The following is a 17,177-nucleotide window of genomic DNA, read 5'->3' as shown; positions in this document are numbered from 1 at the left end:
TTGGGGCTCGGAGTTCTGGGTCCCTTGCCACCTGCGGTTCAGCGCTGTGGGGCCCCCTGCCGCTTGCAGCAGCTGGGAGCCCCAGAGTTCCCTCCGCTGCCTGCGGTGGCTCGGAGTTCCGCTGCCTCAGGTACTGGGGGTTCCCCGCAGCTCCTGGCTGCCGCGGGCAGCGGGGACTATGCAGCTCCCCACTGCCGCAGGCTGAAATCATGGAGATTTCTGGAAGTCATGGATTCCGCAATTTCCGCAACCTCCATGACTAAGCTGAAGCCTTCTGGATGGGACACTGGATTTGGACTCAGGAGATCTGGGTGCTGTTCTCAGTTCTGTTACAGACTTCCTCTCCGGGCCTTTGTTCCCCATCTATTGAATGGAAGTCATACGACTTCCCTATCTCACCAGGGTGTTTTGAAGATAAAGTTATTAATAATTGTGAGACATTCAGTTACTATGGTGATGAGGCCATATACAAGTACCTAGGTAGAAATTATGGTTCCCCTTACACAGGTATGTTATAGAGGGGAGAGAGTACTTGGACTCCTCTCCGTCCTGCCATGGACAGACATAAGCTGCCTGCGTTTCTGGCAGAAAGAGACTATTCTAGCTGTGTTAAGGCATGTTGTGGGATGTGCAGCAAGGCATGGCTTTTGCTGCTCAGCCTTTACCCTCCCCTGAACTGGGAGCCTTTAGTATTTCCATCCCCAAAGCATTAAAATAAATCATGATCCAGCCCCCCCCAAAATCATGAGATTGGCTTAAAAATCTCATGCTCTTAAAATTAATAAATTGTAGGTTCTTTTGCCTTCTCTCTTCTGAACCTTTAGGGTACACATTTTCAAGCTTTCTTTGCCACAATGAGGGTTAGAAACATACTTTTTTATGTGAAAGCTGATTTCTCACATAATCACATGACTCAAGGAGCTGGGGCTTTAAGACCCATGTTAAAATCATGAAATTGACAACCTTGAGCCTTTCAAGAGCCTCCTGACACCTGCACAGTCTTCTGCTCCTCAGCAGAGTGCAGCCTTACAAAAAATATAACAGAGATCTAGGATTAGCGGAGGAAATATTTCCCCTGAAAAATGTCACCAAAATCCTCTCCCCCAATTGTTCATCAGAAATTCAAGAACATTTCTGATCAGCTCTATTCCGTACTTTAAAACTGGTCTCTCTCTGTTTTGTGAGGTATGTGATCAGTCCGCATTAGCAAATATTTCTGCCAGACCTAGGAAAGTATTCGTAAGTTATGACTAGAGCTGGTTGTGAATAAATTGTTGACATGTAACCCTTTCTGGGAATTGATTTTGTATGAACCAATTCTGATTTCTGCACAAGGTTTTGTTTATTTGCAAGTATCTGCTCTATAGGTTTGGCCAGTTTTCAGCCTAAAGGGTGTTCATGAACTGTTGACTTCAGCTATTTAGTTTATTATTCACTATTCGTTATTCTTGGCATGTGAGTAGTCATTTAAATCACATGGTATCATTTGTGCTTCTCAGTGGGATGATGGAAACATCTCAGTAACAGTGCTGAAGAGTGAATAACTTTGTTTGCCAAGAACGGCCATTCCTCAAATGTTCATGCAAATTAAAAAAGCCCTTTACATAAACATTTGTGAATCATGAATAAAAAGGAGCCCTGCTCAGGACTGATGTCTTGGGAAAGCTTCAGATGTATGCATAAGGAAGAACTAGCAAACTCTAGAAGGCCACTGGAAGATAGCAGCAGCAGCAGCAGCATCATGGCAAGTCCCAAAAGAACATAAATTCCTTCCAGATTGAGTGCCACCTGGATCAATCTTTGGACAGGTCTTTAAGACTGGCTGGCAGGCTGTTCAGTCTGTGTCCATCATTGGTGATCTTATTGCACCACCAAAGCTTTTGGCATCCCCATGATTGCCAGCCATGTAGCAGCATTCCTTATTTCACAGCTGCCAGCAGCTCTGCTTCTTTCTCTGGGTTGCTGTCATGTATTGGGGACGGCTGGACAGCCGTCCTTGTGCCAGGAGGAAGGAGAGCAGCAGCTGCAGAAAAGATTGTCATGAAAGATCAGAAGTTGCTGATACGTTACACACAATGTGAGGCATGTACAGCAGACAAGAGATTGTACATTTTGCAGCATTGTAGGCTTCGCCTCCCTGGATGTAACAGCAAAGACATAAGTACTTAAGGGAAAAAATCATTTGAGACATTCAGGGCTATAAATAAAATTCACGTCAGACTGAGCACTTGCCTCAATGAAACATTTATGCACTAATATGCATGATGAAGTTGAATGTGTTCCCAGATTATCTTGTGTTTGAGAGGGACTGGCCCTTCTTGGGATTAATTTTCTGCATTTCTTACAATATTCTGCATATAAACTTACCGTTGAGCCATGCAGCAGGCGTGGAAGAGTTTGATCAAACAGAAGCTGCTGCTAATGATCTTCACTAGCTGCACACAGATGTATGCTAAACTGAGTCAATATATAGCCTTGTTGTTACATTGAACTGAACAGGAAATATGCTGCCTTTATTAACTGAAAAGGGCTTGAAAAAATACACTTGTTAAAATGAAAGGGCAGCTTCTCTTGAAAACGGGGCAGCAGCAATGGAGAAAAAGGACCTCTCAACCACAACCCCACGCATCTGATTATTGGGGACTTCCAGAGCACCTGGCCATCATACACAGTACTATAGCGAAAAGTAGTTTTTGGCCTGGGACTTTTTGGTGCAGCCCCTACTCTCTCTCCATTCTTTCTGGCTTCTTAAAAATGACTGGCAGATTTGAGAGTCATTATCATTAGAGCCACTCAGAAGAGGAGCTCTGCTCCAGACTGTAGAATAGGCTTACTCATTAGTCTGATCCTTTTCTACTTTTCGTTTTGGAATGTATATACTTTAAGAAGGAATCAGCAGCCTCCGTGGTTTTGTTTCTGTTGTGCAGCGCTTCATTGCGTTACAGCTCTGAGCTTTCAAATCCTTAGCATATAGGCTCCCCCCCCCCTGCAAAAATCCCCTCCTGGATCTGCCCTTTTTCACATCCTGCAACAAATACAGTAATTCCTTCTCTCTGAACCAGAAAGCATGTGACATTATTTTCCTGATACCCAATGATAATTATAATCACCACTACCACCACCCAAAAAAAAACCTAGAAAGTTAAGAAACTGAAGGAGCTGAGGGGAGGGAGATGGCAAGTGAGAGAGTCGGGGGAACCCCCTGGATCTATCAAAATAAATAGAGCAGAAATCTTTCTTGCTTGGCCTTTCTGTCGTTATTATTAGAACAAACACGCTTGAGTGCACAAGGCTGTATGTACTACCTTCAAGCATCCATACACAGCTCAGCCACATCATGATTTTGAAAACCAAAAGGAGGAGGGATGATAGAAGTGAGTGGAGAGGGGAAGAGACGGGCCTATGAATGCTAATTGTGATCAACTCTGGTTACACCTCCATTTAGAAAACTGCAAAATCTGCTCAGGAGAATAGTCATTAGTGTGTGTCTGTTTGACTCAGATTGACATAAAACCTACCAATGTTACATAACCCGTATCTAATGGGGACTGTATTAAATGGGGGTCTTATTTTTTTCATTCCACAAGAGATAAAACAATTGAGTGATTCATGGGTGAAATAAACGTGATAGTTTGTATGATCTTCTTTTGTAGGGTGATCAGACACCAAGTGTGAAAAATTGGGATGGGGGTGGGGGATAATAGGCGTCTATATGAGACAAAGCCCCAGATATCGTGGCTGTCCCTATAAAATCAGGACATCTGGTCACCCTATTCTTTTGTCAAGGCAAAAAAAAATTATGTGTGTGGTGACAGAAATTTTATATTTCATACATCTATACTGGATTTTTTTCAGCCTACTTTGATGGTCAGAAGTTAATAAAGGGTTCTGGTTTTACAGCTGATGTATTACGTTTATTTATTTATTATCTATAATACAGTAGTTCCTAGAGGCTAGTGCTAGGCATTGTACAAACGCAGTTCCTGCCCTGAACAGCTCACACTCTAAAGAGATGAGACAAAAGAAGGGGTGGGAGAAAAATATGAATACCTCCATTTTACAGCTGAAGAACTGAGGCACAGGGAGAATGGATGACTAACCCAAGCTTCTACATCTTGTATGGGGCAGAGATGAGAATGGAACCAAGGTTTCTTGAGTCCCAGCCCAGTGTTCTTTAACCACAAAATCTTTCTCCCCCTGTTTCTTTAGTTGTTTATTTTAGTGCAGACAATAGGTTCAGCTCTGGGCACAAAATGAAACCGCCGCTGCCTCAAAGAGCTTACAGCAAAAGGCCCCAGTTCTGCAGTTGCATCCACTTGCTTGGACTTGCAGCCTTTGTACACAGCTCCCAATCAATGTGTCAGCCAATGGACATAAGGGTCTGTGCTAACAGATGCGATTGCAGGACCAGAGCCTAAAAGACCAAAAAAACAAACAACAACAAAAGCCTAAAAGAGGAGAGCAGATGTATTGGGAAACCCAGGAACTTTTTAATGATATTAACTCATTTCTGTGGGCATTGTGCAAAAAGCTATGACTTATTTGTACTAGTGGGCTAGATCCTCAGCTGGACTAAATCACAATGGCTCCAGTGGAACTAGTGAAGATACGTTGATTTACGCTAGCTGAGGATGTGGTCCCGTATGTTTTAAGCTTCTTAGCATCATATCCTTTGAGAACGAACCATGTGTTTATTCTTTAATGTAGTACTATATTTAGCTCGCGTAGGTTTACCTGGAAGAGAGTAATTATTGTGGAAGGGGTAGCAGGGTAGGGAGAGAATGCAGCCAGTTTACATGTAAAATACCATGAATGCCTACAGCACTGCATAGTTAATACATAATATAATTGCACTAAACATTTTTATTTTAAAACCTTCATGGAACACGTTCAACCAAACCCTGCTCATCTTACTGCTATACAATTGCCACTGAAGCCCAGGGGAGTTCTGCATGAGTTTGCAGGATCTGTCGCATTGTAATGAAATATACATGAACATTTTATTAGTAGGTAAAACTCTCCATTTGTTTAGGGCCCCCACACAAAGTTACGTGAGCTGGAGTCCAGGCAACTCTTCTGGGGATCGGAAGGGGTTGCTTGTGTCTGCCATTTTATTCGTATCTCCAGTCATACATTCTGTGATAATGAACATCCCCTATCCCCAGTGCTATAAAGAATGTTTACCACAATTATAATGATTGCCAACATGTATACATTTTTCCCCATGGATGATTCTGCAAATAAGCCTTGAGTGATGAATAGGGTGATGGACTGGGTTTCAAGAGCCCTGACTCCAATTCCTACCTCAGTCACAGACTTTCTATGTGACCTTGAGGAAGTCACTTAATCTGCCCGATGTCTCAGTTCCCTGTCTGTAAAATGGGGGTAAGGCTTCCCTACCTCAAAGGGGTAAAATCCATTAGTCATTGTGAGCGGTTCAGATTCTTCAGTGATGAGAGCCATACAAGTAGATAGATAGACCAGCCACCAAGGGTTGCATATGCATTCTGGTGATATTTGTTATTTATAATAGTCATAATGGAATAAGTATGGCTTCAAAACTAATACTTAAAGGCAACTCGCTATCCCCAAAACATCTACCAGCACCGTGTTCGTTCTCAGCCCCATGTAGTAATATTGCATTGGGATGTTGCAATACACAGTGGCAATTTGTCACAAGGATGCAACACTGCAAAAAACACTGGAAACCATGGGAAGTCTTGCTTTGTAAAGATGCATATTAAACCAGTGATGGGAGAACCCCACAATGCTCAGACTTTAGGATTAGTTCAGATAAGTATCCTACAGCTTGGGCATTTGCCTGGACCTCAAGAGTGCTCCCACCATGCCCTGCAATCCTCCCCATAACTAACAAGGCTCAAAGGCTTTGGGTGACTTTTGTCATCACTGGGGGAGTTTAGGTAGCCTGCCAACTCCCTCCATTATGTTTGTCCAGGCTGGCTCTAGGTTTTCTTCCCTTGCAGCTTCTTCCCCTTTTCTCCCCCCTCTTGTGGTTCTCCCTTTCCAATACTTGCCTCTGGGATTTGCCCTTCCTCTCTCCATACAGAAAAAAACAACCACATACTTTCAATCTGAATGATTATTATCTGAATGATTATTATTTTTAGAGTAAGGGAAACTGTGCTCTCTCATGTCTTCATGTCTTCATGAGAGAGCACGGTGTGTGTCTTCTTTGTAACATGCTGCTTCAGCTCTCCCTCACAAAATGGCAACTGCCCTTGCAAATATCAGATTCTTAAAACATGAAAAGGTGCAGTACATGGGAAAACTAAAATATACAACAGGCTTTTTCCAACCCTTCCACTCGCCTACTCCAGGTTGTCCCCTTCTTCCACTCCTGTTTCATGGTGTCTTTCTCTTAGTACTGTGGTATGCCTATTCTCTTTATTGTTATTATTATTTATTATTTTGTATTACAGAAGTGGCTAGGAACCAATGAAGTACAGAACTTCATTGTGCCAAGCACTGTACAAACTTATAGTAAGGGACAGTCCCTGCCCCAAAGAACTTACAATCTAAATAGATTAGACAAAGGGTAGGGAGAAAGGACAGAACATACAAGCAGAGTCAAGGATGTGGAGATTTGTAAATGTCATGTTAATTCCCTCAATCCTTGAGGGAGGACTTTAGCTGCTGCTTTTGGGGACTGGACTGGGACTGAGGCAGCCTGTGTTGCTAGCTGTCGCCTCCTCTTCCCACCTCACCCTGGCTCTCCTCCAGATGGTAGGAGCTAGGAAGCAGAGCAATGGCAAGGATGCACATAAAGCCGTCAGTGGAGCAGATGCTGGATGCCCATAAGCAGTATCCTTGAGAAATGGAAGGAGAAAACCACAGCCAAAATTGCAGATATCTGGGACACCCAGTGGAATCCAAGCATGTCCTGGAAAATTCGTCACTGTTAGCCAAAACCTGCAGTTCTTACTCAAACAAATTCTGCAGGATATGTCTTTTTGCTATTACCTGCAGAGTAAGCAGAGGGTAAGCAGAATGGATAGGAAGCCAATAGCTTTCGCTGTCTGCAGATATCAGTTTCCTTGTTACTACTGGGGAGGAGTATCACTTGGTATTGAACTGCAACCTTGTCAACAACAGTATGGGTGGGAGAACCAATAAGCACAAATGCAGATGGTCAAGAGCCAAACTGAGCCCAGTCCTTTGGGGAGGCCAGGTCTCTCTTCCTGCCACCATGTCAGACAGACATTTTGAGGTGTCCCTAAGTTTGAGCAGGAGAAGCATAAAGAACTTTGGACACTGCTAGCTGATCAGTCCCCACTGAATGCTATCACTGAACAACTGAATGAATGACTGGATTTCTTTCTTACCCATGCTGTTTTGGGGAATGGCTTCCCTCTCAAGAACTGTTGAGTGATGACCTGGTCCCCTATGAGACTGACCGCAACGGGGTCACTGAACTGAACCATTTGCCAGAGAGTGCTGTGTATCACTGTTCTTTTTGAAAAAGACCAGGGGAGAGGAGGAAAGGGGTTCGATGCATTTATCGTTACGAGATCTGACCTGACTCTGAGGCCCACTGCTAGGAGGACTTCATGGCTCCATATTTGTGTAGTGAGAACCTCCCTGACCCTGTACACGCACACACATTGCATAGTGTTGAGAGTATTGTGACTTTTACCCTGTGACCAGAGTCGTTATTATGACTCCTTAGTTTTGTGGGAGAAACCTGAGATCATTGAGCAACTGCCAAAGAGAAATAATCAGAAAGTCTGGATCTTATGCAGGCAATTAGTGTTGGAGCTTATAAAAAAACAGTAAAGAGATAGGGATGTAAAAAAAATATTTTTTACTTTTTTATACGAGCTGTTGAATGTAGCGATACAAATCTGCCACCGCAGAACTGCAGAATTCATGTTGTCTGTCTTATTTATTTTGTCCCTTGTAAAACTAGTGACTGAATACACTAAAGGTAAACTTGCCTCTCCTGGGCCCACATGTTTCTGAGAAATTCTGTCTTTCCTTAATGTGTAGCTGGTTCATGCAACTTTCAGAGGAAGTCCTTTGAGATTTATGGGCAGAGCAATTGAAGTTTTTAGTCCCTCAAGAGTCAATGCCTATTAAAAAGTACCTTTTCTGAAAGGTAGCATTTGAATTTGCTTAGCGGGTTCATCCGGTAGTCTCAGTCTTCATGAAGTGAGCGAACAACCAGTGTTGTAAGATAGTGAGGATACAGAATATTATAGTGAGACAGCATAGTCTAGTAATTAGAGTGGGTGATTGAGAGCTAACTGGTGGGTTCTGTTCTCCACTCTGCCACTGGTTCAGTAGGTGACTTTCAGCACATTACATGACCTCATTGTGCCTCGGTTTTGCCATTTGAAAGTGGAGATGATAATGATTAAGGCTACGTTTTAGTCTCAGGTATTTTTTAGTAAAAGTCAACAAAAATTCACAGCCCGTGATCTGTCCATGACTTGTACTATATACCCCTGACTAAACCTTGGGGAGGGGAGTGTCCGGGGCGGGAGGGGGCGTGCCATAGATGCTCTGGAGGGGCAGCGTGGCTGCTCGGGGGATGGCCTGTGGGGATGCGGGTGCTGGGGAGGGGGAGGGCGGGCGTCAGCATGCGGCCCAGGACCCCTGCTGGTGCTGGGGGGTAGTATGTAGAAGAATAGTGGTCCCTATCACCAGATAGGAGGAGACATGGCGTGACTCGTTCAGCACCCCTTTCTAGTAGTAACTTACCTTCCAAGTATGGTGCCTAGCTTGCTATTTCAGATAAGCTGCATGTAACAGTGGGTAAATGTCCTATTCTCTTGTTTTTGATTCTATAGCTGTCTCTAACCTGGATGCAGAGAGTAAACTGAGTGTGTACTACCGAGCACCTTGGCATCAGCAAAGAAATATTTTCCACCCCTCTACCAGACCGCCCTGTGTGGAGGAGCTGCACCGCCACGCCAAACAGAATCTGCGAGCCTTGCGTAGAGGTAACCACTTCCACAGTCCTCTCTCACTGTACCCACACTATGGGTCTGATCTAGAACCCACTGAAGTCAGTGGAAAGACTCCCAATCACTAAGCTTTGGCTGAAGCCTTTAGTGAAAAAACAGGAAGCCATGCTAAGCAGGATTTTCCCTTGTTTTGCTTCTTTATTATTATGTATTTTATTTTTTTAAAGTTTTCTTTCTGCTTTTTTTTAAACCTTACAAATATTAGGATTGTCACACCTGTCTTCCATGTTTTTTTCTGGAGGATTTATTGGGCATGTTAGAGCTGTCTACTGTGAGCTCTCACTCTTAAACAGAATGGATGGAAGTGTTGAATTTTAACAAAGACATCTTTTCTCCCAAGTGATAATGGTCACAAAACAAACAAACAAACAAAAAAAACTCTTGAGGTTTTTATAAACAGCCAGACTAAAATTTTCTTTTCTTCCCAATTGTTCAGCATTAAGTGTCTTGTTTTTTATTATGTCATTTTGCTGTTTATGACAAAGTCTTCCGGGGTCAATAATACTTAAAGGCCATTACAGAGAAGCAAAATGTCTGGTTTGCATCAGTCTTGGCTGCAGAGGATATGAGAGAGATTCCCAAACCTGAGCCATTCTTTTTAGCTGACAAATCTGAGGAACTGTCCCAAACTGAGGAGTCAGTAGAGGAGGTTTTGGAACAAATTGATAAATTAAACAGTAATAAATCACCAGGACTAGATGGTATTCACCCAAGAGTTCTGAAGGAACTCAAATGTGAAATTGCAGAACTACCTACTGTGGTATGTAATGTATCACTTAAATCAGCCTTTGTACCAGATGAATGGAAGATAGCTAATGTGAGGCTCATTTTATAAAAGGCTCCAGAGGCGAGCCTGGCAATTCAAGGCCAGTAAACCTAACTTAAGTACCAAGCAAATTGGTTGAAACTATAGTAAACAATTTTATCAGGCACATAAATGAACATATGTTGGCGAAGAATCACGACAGCTTTTGTAAAGGGAAATCATGCTGCATGAATCTATTAGAATTCTTTGAGGGTGTCAATAAATATGTGGACAAGAGTGATCCAATTCAGATAGTTACTTGGACTTTCAGAAAGCCTTTGACAAGGTCCCACACCAAGGGCTCTTAAGCAAAGTAAGCTGTCATGGGATAAGAGAGAAGGTCCTCTCGTGGTTCAGTAACTGTTTAAAAGACAGGAAACAAAGGGTAGGAATAAATGGTCAATTTCTACATGAAAAAGGTATAGCAGGGTCTCTCAAAGATCTGTACTGGGACCAGTGCTGTTCAACATATTCATAAATGATCTGGAAAAGGGGGTAAACAGTGAGATGGCAAAGTTTGCAGATAATACTAAGTTACTCAAATAGTTAAGTCCAAAGCTGACTGTGAAGAATTACACGTGGCTCTCACAAAACTGGGTGACTGGGTAACAAAATGGGAGATGAAATTCAGTGTTGATAAAAGCAAAGTAGTGCACATTGGAAAACATAATCCCAACTATACATTGTGACAAAGTTCTGTCCTTGACTCCGTGGGTCCTGCATTTCCTGACAGATTTTGCTAACCTCAGAGGCTCACTGTGACCCTCCACATAGCCCATCTCTCTCTAGAGGCAAGGGTCACAGTCTACTAAGCCATTTTCATCATAAGCCAGCAAGGGAGGTGAGGAGAAACAACTCTCCCTCACACAGTCTCTGTTGTCTCCCAGTATCAGTGATTAATCAGGGAGGGGAGGGGGGAGCCTGGGCCCACCCTCTACTCCGGGCTCCAGCCCAGGGACCCTAAAATTAGCAGCTAGGGAAGCTGACTTTTTGTAAATAGGATGTGTACAATTCCCTGGGCTACTTCCCCACTCAGTATCTTCTTCACAATTACCTCAGGGTCTCCTTCCTTACACCTAATATGGATTCATACTACTTCGTTCCTCCAACAGCACAGCTCCCTCCTATAGCTCCTGACACCCACACCGCACTGACTAACAGGCTTTTAACTAGTTCCAGCCAGTCCTTAATTGGCTTCAGGTGTTCCAATCAATCTAGCTATCTCCACTGCCTTCTAGAAGGATCTTAATTGGCCCCAGGTGTCTTGATTACCCTGGAGCAACTGCCATTTGGTTACCATGGTACCAGGGATTTGTTTAGCCTGGGGCTAACAAACCTGTTCCTCACTACTTTACTGTAGCCATCTGGCCTTGCCCCATCACAACATATAAAGTGATGGCTTCTCATTTAACTGTTACCACTCAAGACAGAGATCTTGGAGTCATCATGGATAGTTCTCTGAAAACATCTGCTCAGTTTGCAGCAGCAGTCAAGATAGTGTGACAGACCCAGACCAGTGGGGTACAGGAGTCTGGTAGAGGGCAAATATACTGGTCACTGGATGAGTAGTTTTCTGTTCCCTGAGTGACCAGAGCAGGGGCTGCACTAGAGTAATCAGGAACCTGCTAGAACCAGTTAAGGCAGGCAGGCTAATTAGGACACCTGGAGTCAATTAAGAAGAAGCTGCTAGAATCAATTAAGGCAGGCTAATCAGGGCACCTGGGCTTTAAAAAGGAGCTCACTTCAGTTCGTGGGGCGAGTGTGAGGAGCTGGGAGCAAGAGGCGCAAGGAGCTGAGAGTGAGAGGGTGTGCTGCTGGAGGACTGAGGAGCACAAGCGTTATCAGACACCAGGAGGAAGGTCCTGAGGTGAGACTAAGGAAGGTGTTTGGAGCAGCCCCAGGGAGTTGTAGCTGTCATGCAGCTGTTACAGGAGGCACTATAGACAGCGGCAGTCCACAGGGCTCTGGGCTGGAACCCGGAGTAGAGGGAGGGCCCAGGTTCCCCCCAAACCTCCCAATTGACCTGGACTGTGGGCTCTTCCAGAGGGGAAGGTCTCTGGGCTGTTTCCCAACCCACATGGTGAATCTCTGAGGCAAGAAAATCCTCCAATAAGCGCAGGACTCACCAAGATAGAGGAGGAACTTTGTCACAATAGCTAACAGAATGTTAGGAACTATGAGGAAAAGGATAGATAATAAGACAGAAAATATTATAATGCCACTATATAAATCCAAGGCATGCCCACACCTTGAATACTGAGTGCAGTTCTGATTACCCCATCCAAAAAAAATATTAGAATTGAAAAAGGTACAAAGAATGGCAACAAAAGGTTTAGGGTATGGAACAGCTTCCAGACAAGTAGAGATTAAAAAGACTACTTAGAAAAGAGACAACTAAGGGGGAATGTGACATAGGTCCATAAAATCATGAATGGTGCGGAGAAAGTGAATAGGGAAATGTTTACCCCTTCAGGTAACACAAGAACCAGAGGTCACCCAGTGAAATTAATAGGCAGCAGGTTTAAAACAAACATAAAGAAGTACATCTTCACACAACGCACAGTCAACCTGTGGAACTCATTCCCAGAGGATGTTGTGAAGGCCAAAATATGAGTGGGTTCAAAAAAGAATTAGATAAGTTCATGGAGGATAGGTCTATCAATGACTATTAGCCAAGATCGTCCAGGACACAACTCCATGCTCTGTGTCCCTAAACTTCTGACTGCCAGAAGCTGTGACTGGATGACAGGGGATGGATCACTCAATAAATTGCCGTGTTTTGTTCCTTCCCTCTGAAGCATCTGGCACTGGCCACTGTAAGAGGACAGGATACTGGGCTAGATGGACCATTGGTCTGACCCAGTATGGCTGTTCTTATATAATATCTAATATAAAAAACAAGCAGAAGAAACAATTACCTTTTTTTGTGCAAGTCACCTTTAAAGTGTTCAGTAGCAGCCTTTCTTAGGTGAAGTAGATTTGCATCAATATCAATAATTCTCTTAGTCATTTGTTGTTGTTATTAATGATAATAATTGATTGATCAAATTTGTGAACCTCATATTAACTGGATAAAATGTTACAATTAATTACCACATTTTGACCTCTCTGCAGGTTTTAACTCTGCAGCTAACTGTGGGTGCAGTATGTCTTAATAGCACTGCAAAGAGCCATAAAAAGGAATTACAATCATAGTAGCACTAAAATTAGAATGGAACTTTGGTGTTTCCTTAGACAATCAACATAGCAAGTGTCCTAGCATCAGGATAATCTGCTTCTGCCATCTTGTGGACAGGAGAAATTCTGACAACCAAAGCATAAAGGCAGTGGAGAGGAATGGGTAATGGTGTTAAATAACGAATTGTGCTTTGGCAATGTACTATCTTCAGTATTTAATATTAATTCTGCAGCATTAACAGTTTGTCATACATTGTTATATTTTATTTTCTATGCATTTTTTAATTGTAAAATGCAATTATACTCTGAAAAGCACACCTAAAAGTAGCATTTTCTACTTTATACTTCCTATATCAAATTTGCATTATTTACAAGTAAAAAGATATTTTAACTGCCACTTCTTCAAACTCAGTGTTAGATCAGAAAAACAAGTTACGTTCTCCTTGCCTCACTCATCAAATGCCAGTGACAAAGACTGTTCTATTGGTACTTAGCTGACAATGTTGTTGAGAATGCAGTTGGTGAAAAAGAATCTAGCTTGCGCTTCCATTGGTTCTGCATGCTAACATTAATGGAACTACTTCTACCTTGGCATCAAGAACAGAGGGAGAAAAAAGACACAACCATTCCCTTGTCTCACGCGGATTCCCAGAAGATTTTGAAGAAGCTTGAGTTTGGGCATGGATTGATGCTGGAGAGACTTCAGTACTAGAGCTTTCTAGGCAATGAAAGACTCCGTAGAGCTTGAAATTTTCTTGGAACTGAGCGAGACTAGTATAGCCGGAGCCTTGAAGACGGACACCTCAGTTGTGGGACAAGTCTTTGCCTCAGCATCTGTCTCCCTGATGCCAGTCAAGCAGTCAGAACCTGATGCAGCTGTGGAACCAGGGAATGAAATCCTAGCTTGGAATGTTCCTTCTTATTTCTTCTCACTGGACCTATTGATATACACCTCTACCCCGATATAACGTGACCCGATATAACACGAATTCGGATATAACGCGGTAAAGCAGTGCTCCGGGGGGCGGGGCTGCGCACTCCAGCAGATCAAAGCAAGTTCAATATAATGCATTTCACCTATAACGCAGTAAGATTTTTTGGCTCCCGAGGACAGCATTATATTGGGGTAGAGGTGTACTCAATACTCTATTATACCTCTTAATGTTTCTAGACAAAAGAAACTCCCATTGGAAGTCAGGCTTTGGGTCCAAAGCATCTCTGCGTTGGCCTCACTACCATTTGGGATGTAATTTCAGTCCCATTCTGGGAGACCTCAGGCTCATTAGCCTCCGATGTAGTGTCTTTTAGGAGAGTGAACCTTCCAATGGCCTGTGGCTTCAGTGGTTACTCTTTCATCTTGGACATTTGTGCCATGGCAGGGTCAATGATGAATCCACCTTATCCTTATGGTACATGTAATACTTAGCTTATGGAAGCCTTTCAGAATTGCATTCAGTCTTCAAAGGGGACGATAGCTGCACTTCATCTTCCATGGATTGCCTATTGATCTTTTTCTCTTTTGATTTTAGTTGTATTTAAGACAAAAACAAATTACAGGTAGGAAATTTTCAGATTTTTGGGCGAAGACAATAAATCATGTGTTTTTTTTCCAGTTATTTAAAATTCTTGATCTTTGAGCCTCCGGCTCTCAGTTTTGTCTTCTCTTTGTGTAAGAGATGGAAATAAATCTGCATGTTCATGGGCAATTTTTCTCTTTACCAATGGGAAGATCATCTTCAACAACCATTATCTGGATTTTAATTATGTTTCTAGGGGAGTAGTCTCCTGCTGTGATCTGCATTGTGGGGGCTGGATGTGTGGGAGCAGGGCCGGCTTTAAGTCGATTCGGCCGATTCCCCGGAATGGGGCCTCGCGCCTAAAAGGGCCCTGCAACATCCGGGGCTGCAGGCGGAGCAGAAAAAAAAAAAAAAGCCATGTCCTGCTTTTTCCCCCTCCCTCCACCGCTTGCGCCGCCATACAGCTGATCAGCGCAAGCCTGGGAGGGAGGGGTGAGGAGGAGGAATGCGGCGTGCTTGGGGAAGACGCGGGGCCAGGGTGGGGATTTGGGGAGGGATCCAATGGGGCAGTGAGGGGGCGGGGATTTGGAGATGGATCCAATGGGGCGGGGGGGGGCGGGACTGGGGGCGGGGCCAGGGCGGGGATTTGGGGAGGGATCCAATGGGGCAAGGAGGGGGCAGAGTCGGGGGGGCACGAGACCATTCGTGTCCCGGTGTGGGGCCCCGCACCTGCTAAAGCCGGCCCTGTGTGGGAGTGACCCAGAAGGGTTTCTACCATTGAATCATAAAAATCATAGAAATGTAGGATTGGAAGAGACCTCGATAGGTCATCTAGTCAAGTCCCCTGCACTGAGGCAGAACTTAAATCTAGACTATCCCTGACACGTGATTATCTAACCTGTTCTCAAAAACCTCCCATGAGGGAGACTCCACAACCTCCTTAGGTAATTAGTTCCAGTGCTTCACTACCCTTATAATTTGGAAGCTTTTCCTAATGTCTAACCTAAATCTCCCTTGCTGCAATTTAAGCCCAGTACTTCTTGTCCTGTGCTCAGTGGTTAAGGAGAACTATTTATCACCTTCTTCTTTATAACAACCTTCTACACACTTGAAGACTGTTATCATGGCCCCACTCAGTCTTCTCTTCTTCAGACTAAACAAACCCAGTTTTTTCAATCTGTCTTCGTAGATCGTATTTTCTAGACCTTTAATCATTTTTGGTGTTCTCCACTGGAATTTCTCTAAATTTGTCCACATCTTTCCCAAACTGTGGTGCCCAGAACTGGACACAATACTCCAGGTAAGGCCTTATTAGTTCTGAATAGAGTGAAAGAATTACTTCTCATGTCTTGCTTACAACACCCCTGCTAATACATCCCAGAATGATGTTTGCTTTTTGTGAAACAGTATTACTTTGTTGGCTCATATTTAGTGTAGCCCCCACATCCTTTTCTGCAGTATTCCTTCTTAGGCAGTCATTTCCCATTATGTATTTGTGCAATTGATTATTCCTTCCTAGGTGGAAGGAATTTTGCATTTTTCCTTATTGAATTTCATCCTGTTTACTTCAAAATCATTTCTCCAGTTTGTCATCATTTTGAATTCTGATCATGTCCTCCAAAGTGCTTGCAACCCCTCCCAGCTTGGTATCTTCTGCAAACTTTATAAATGAACTCTCTATGCCATTATCTAAACCTTTTATGAAGATATTGAATAGAACCAGACCCAGGACCGATCTTTTAGTTGGGATTTGAGTTGCTAATGTTCCAAAGAGTATATGATCTATTTTGTTTAAAGATTAAATGAGCCAAGTCTGGGTTTTAGTTTTGTAAAACCTCATCAGTCAAAAAGGTTTGGGTACTTCTCCTTGGAAGGGGATTTTAATGGGGTATGTGGGGAACTTTGTACACATTTAGTAACAATTACATGTATAGCAACCCTGTGTCCTTACTTTCTGACTCTTTGTCTACCAACTCTTCAGTTTCCTCCGCTGTTGTAGCTCTCACTTGCTGTACCATTAGAATGCAAGCTCCTTGAGGCAAGCACTATATCTTCCTCTGTTTTTGGAAAGCACCATTCAGGGTCTGGGTGCTACTGCAGAAATAATAATAATGAGGAAGACCACCAGCCTGAATCTTTGCGAGAAGATTAAACTTCATTATTTATATCTGTTTAAATCTCAATAAAGAGATTTTTGTTTACTGCATCAATCAGAAAAACTGACTTCTAGTTTCTCCATTTTCAAAACAGAACAACGAAACCGGGGTGATAACAGAGAGCAGAAAGTCCCAGCGCCCATCTCTGTGGTGGTTCCCCCATTTCCCTCCTTTCCTGCAATCTACCGTCAGAAGAGGAAAGAGATAAAGGACCGACACTTGCTAACAGTAAGCTTTTCATGCACACTAAAGCTATAACTTATATATTGGACCTAATAATAATGATGTTCATTGTGACCTTTATCATCATGCTTAATAATTACTCTATGGATTTGTGTGGTTACAATACAGTTGACATTGGTCTCTGCCTGATCAGTAATAAAACACAGGCTGGTTTCCAGTAAACATATTGTGGGTTACATTTTGAAGATTCCATCAGGAGACAGATGGGCACTTGAGATTGTATCCTCCTATACAGCTGCCACAATACCTATGTTGGCATCACAGGGATGAATTTCACCCTGTTTGTATATGT

The 17,177-nt window shown here is 43.2% G+C and overlaps 1 protein-coding gene across 6 annotated transcripts in view; it reads left to right on the top strand.

Annotated features, from left to right (window-relative positions):
• The window catches only part of NHS (NHS actin remodeling regulator), a 345,061-nt gene that overhangs the window by 298,213 nt on the left and 29,671 nt on the right, over positions 1-17,177 (top strand). For all 6 annotated transcript variants that reach the window (XR_010597277.1, XM_065580125.1, XM_065580121.1 and 3 more), the window contains exons 2-3: positions 8,811-8,963; positions 16,737-16,870. Coding sequence is in view for 5 of the 6 variants with exons in the window: in XM_065580125.1 (XP_065436197.1) it covers positions 8,811-8,963; positions 16,737-16,870 (287 nt within the window). In the remaining variant the exon portion in view is untranslated. The remainder of the gene's footprint in view (positions 1-8,810; positions 8,964-16,736; positions 16,871-17,177) is intronic.

This window comes from Chrysemys picta, chromosome 1, assembly GCF_011386835.1.
Source record: "Chrysemys picta bellii isolate R12L10 chromosome 1, ASM1138683v2, whole genome shotgun sequence".
Classification (NCBI taxonomy): domain Eukaryota; kingdom Metazoa; phylum Chordata; order Testudines; family Emydidae; genus Chrysemys; species Chrysemys picta.
Note: the sequence above shows the minus strand (reverse complement) of the source record. Positions and strands in the feature narration are given on the sequence as shown.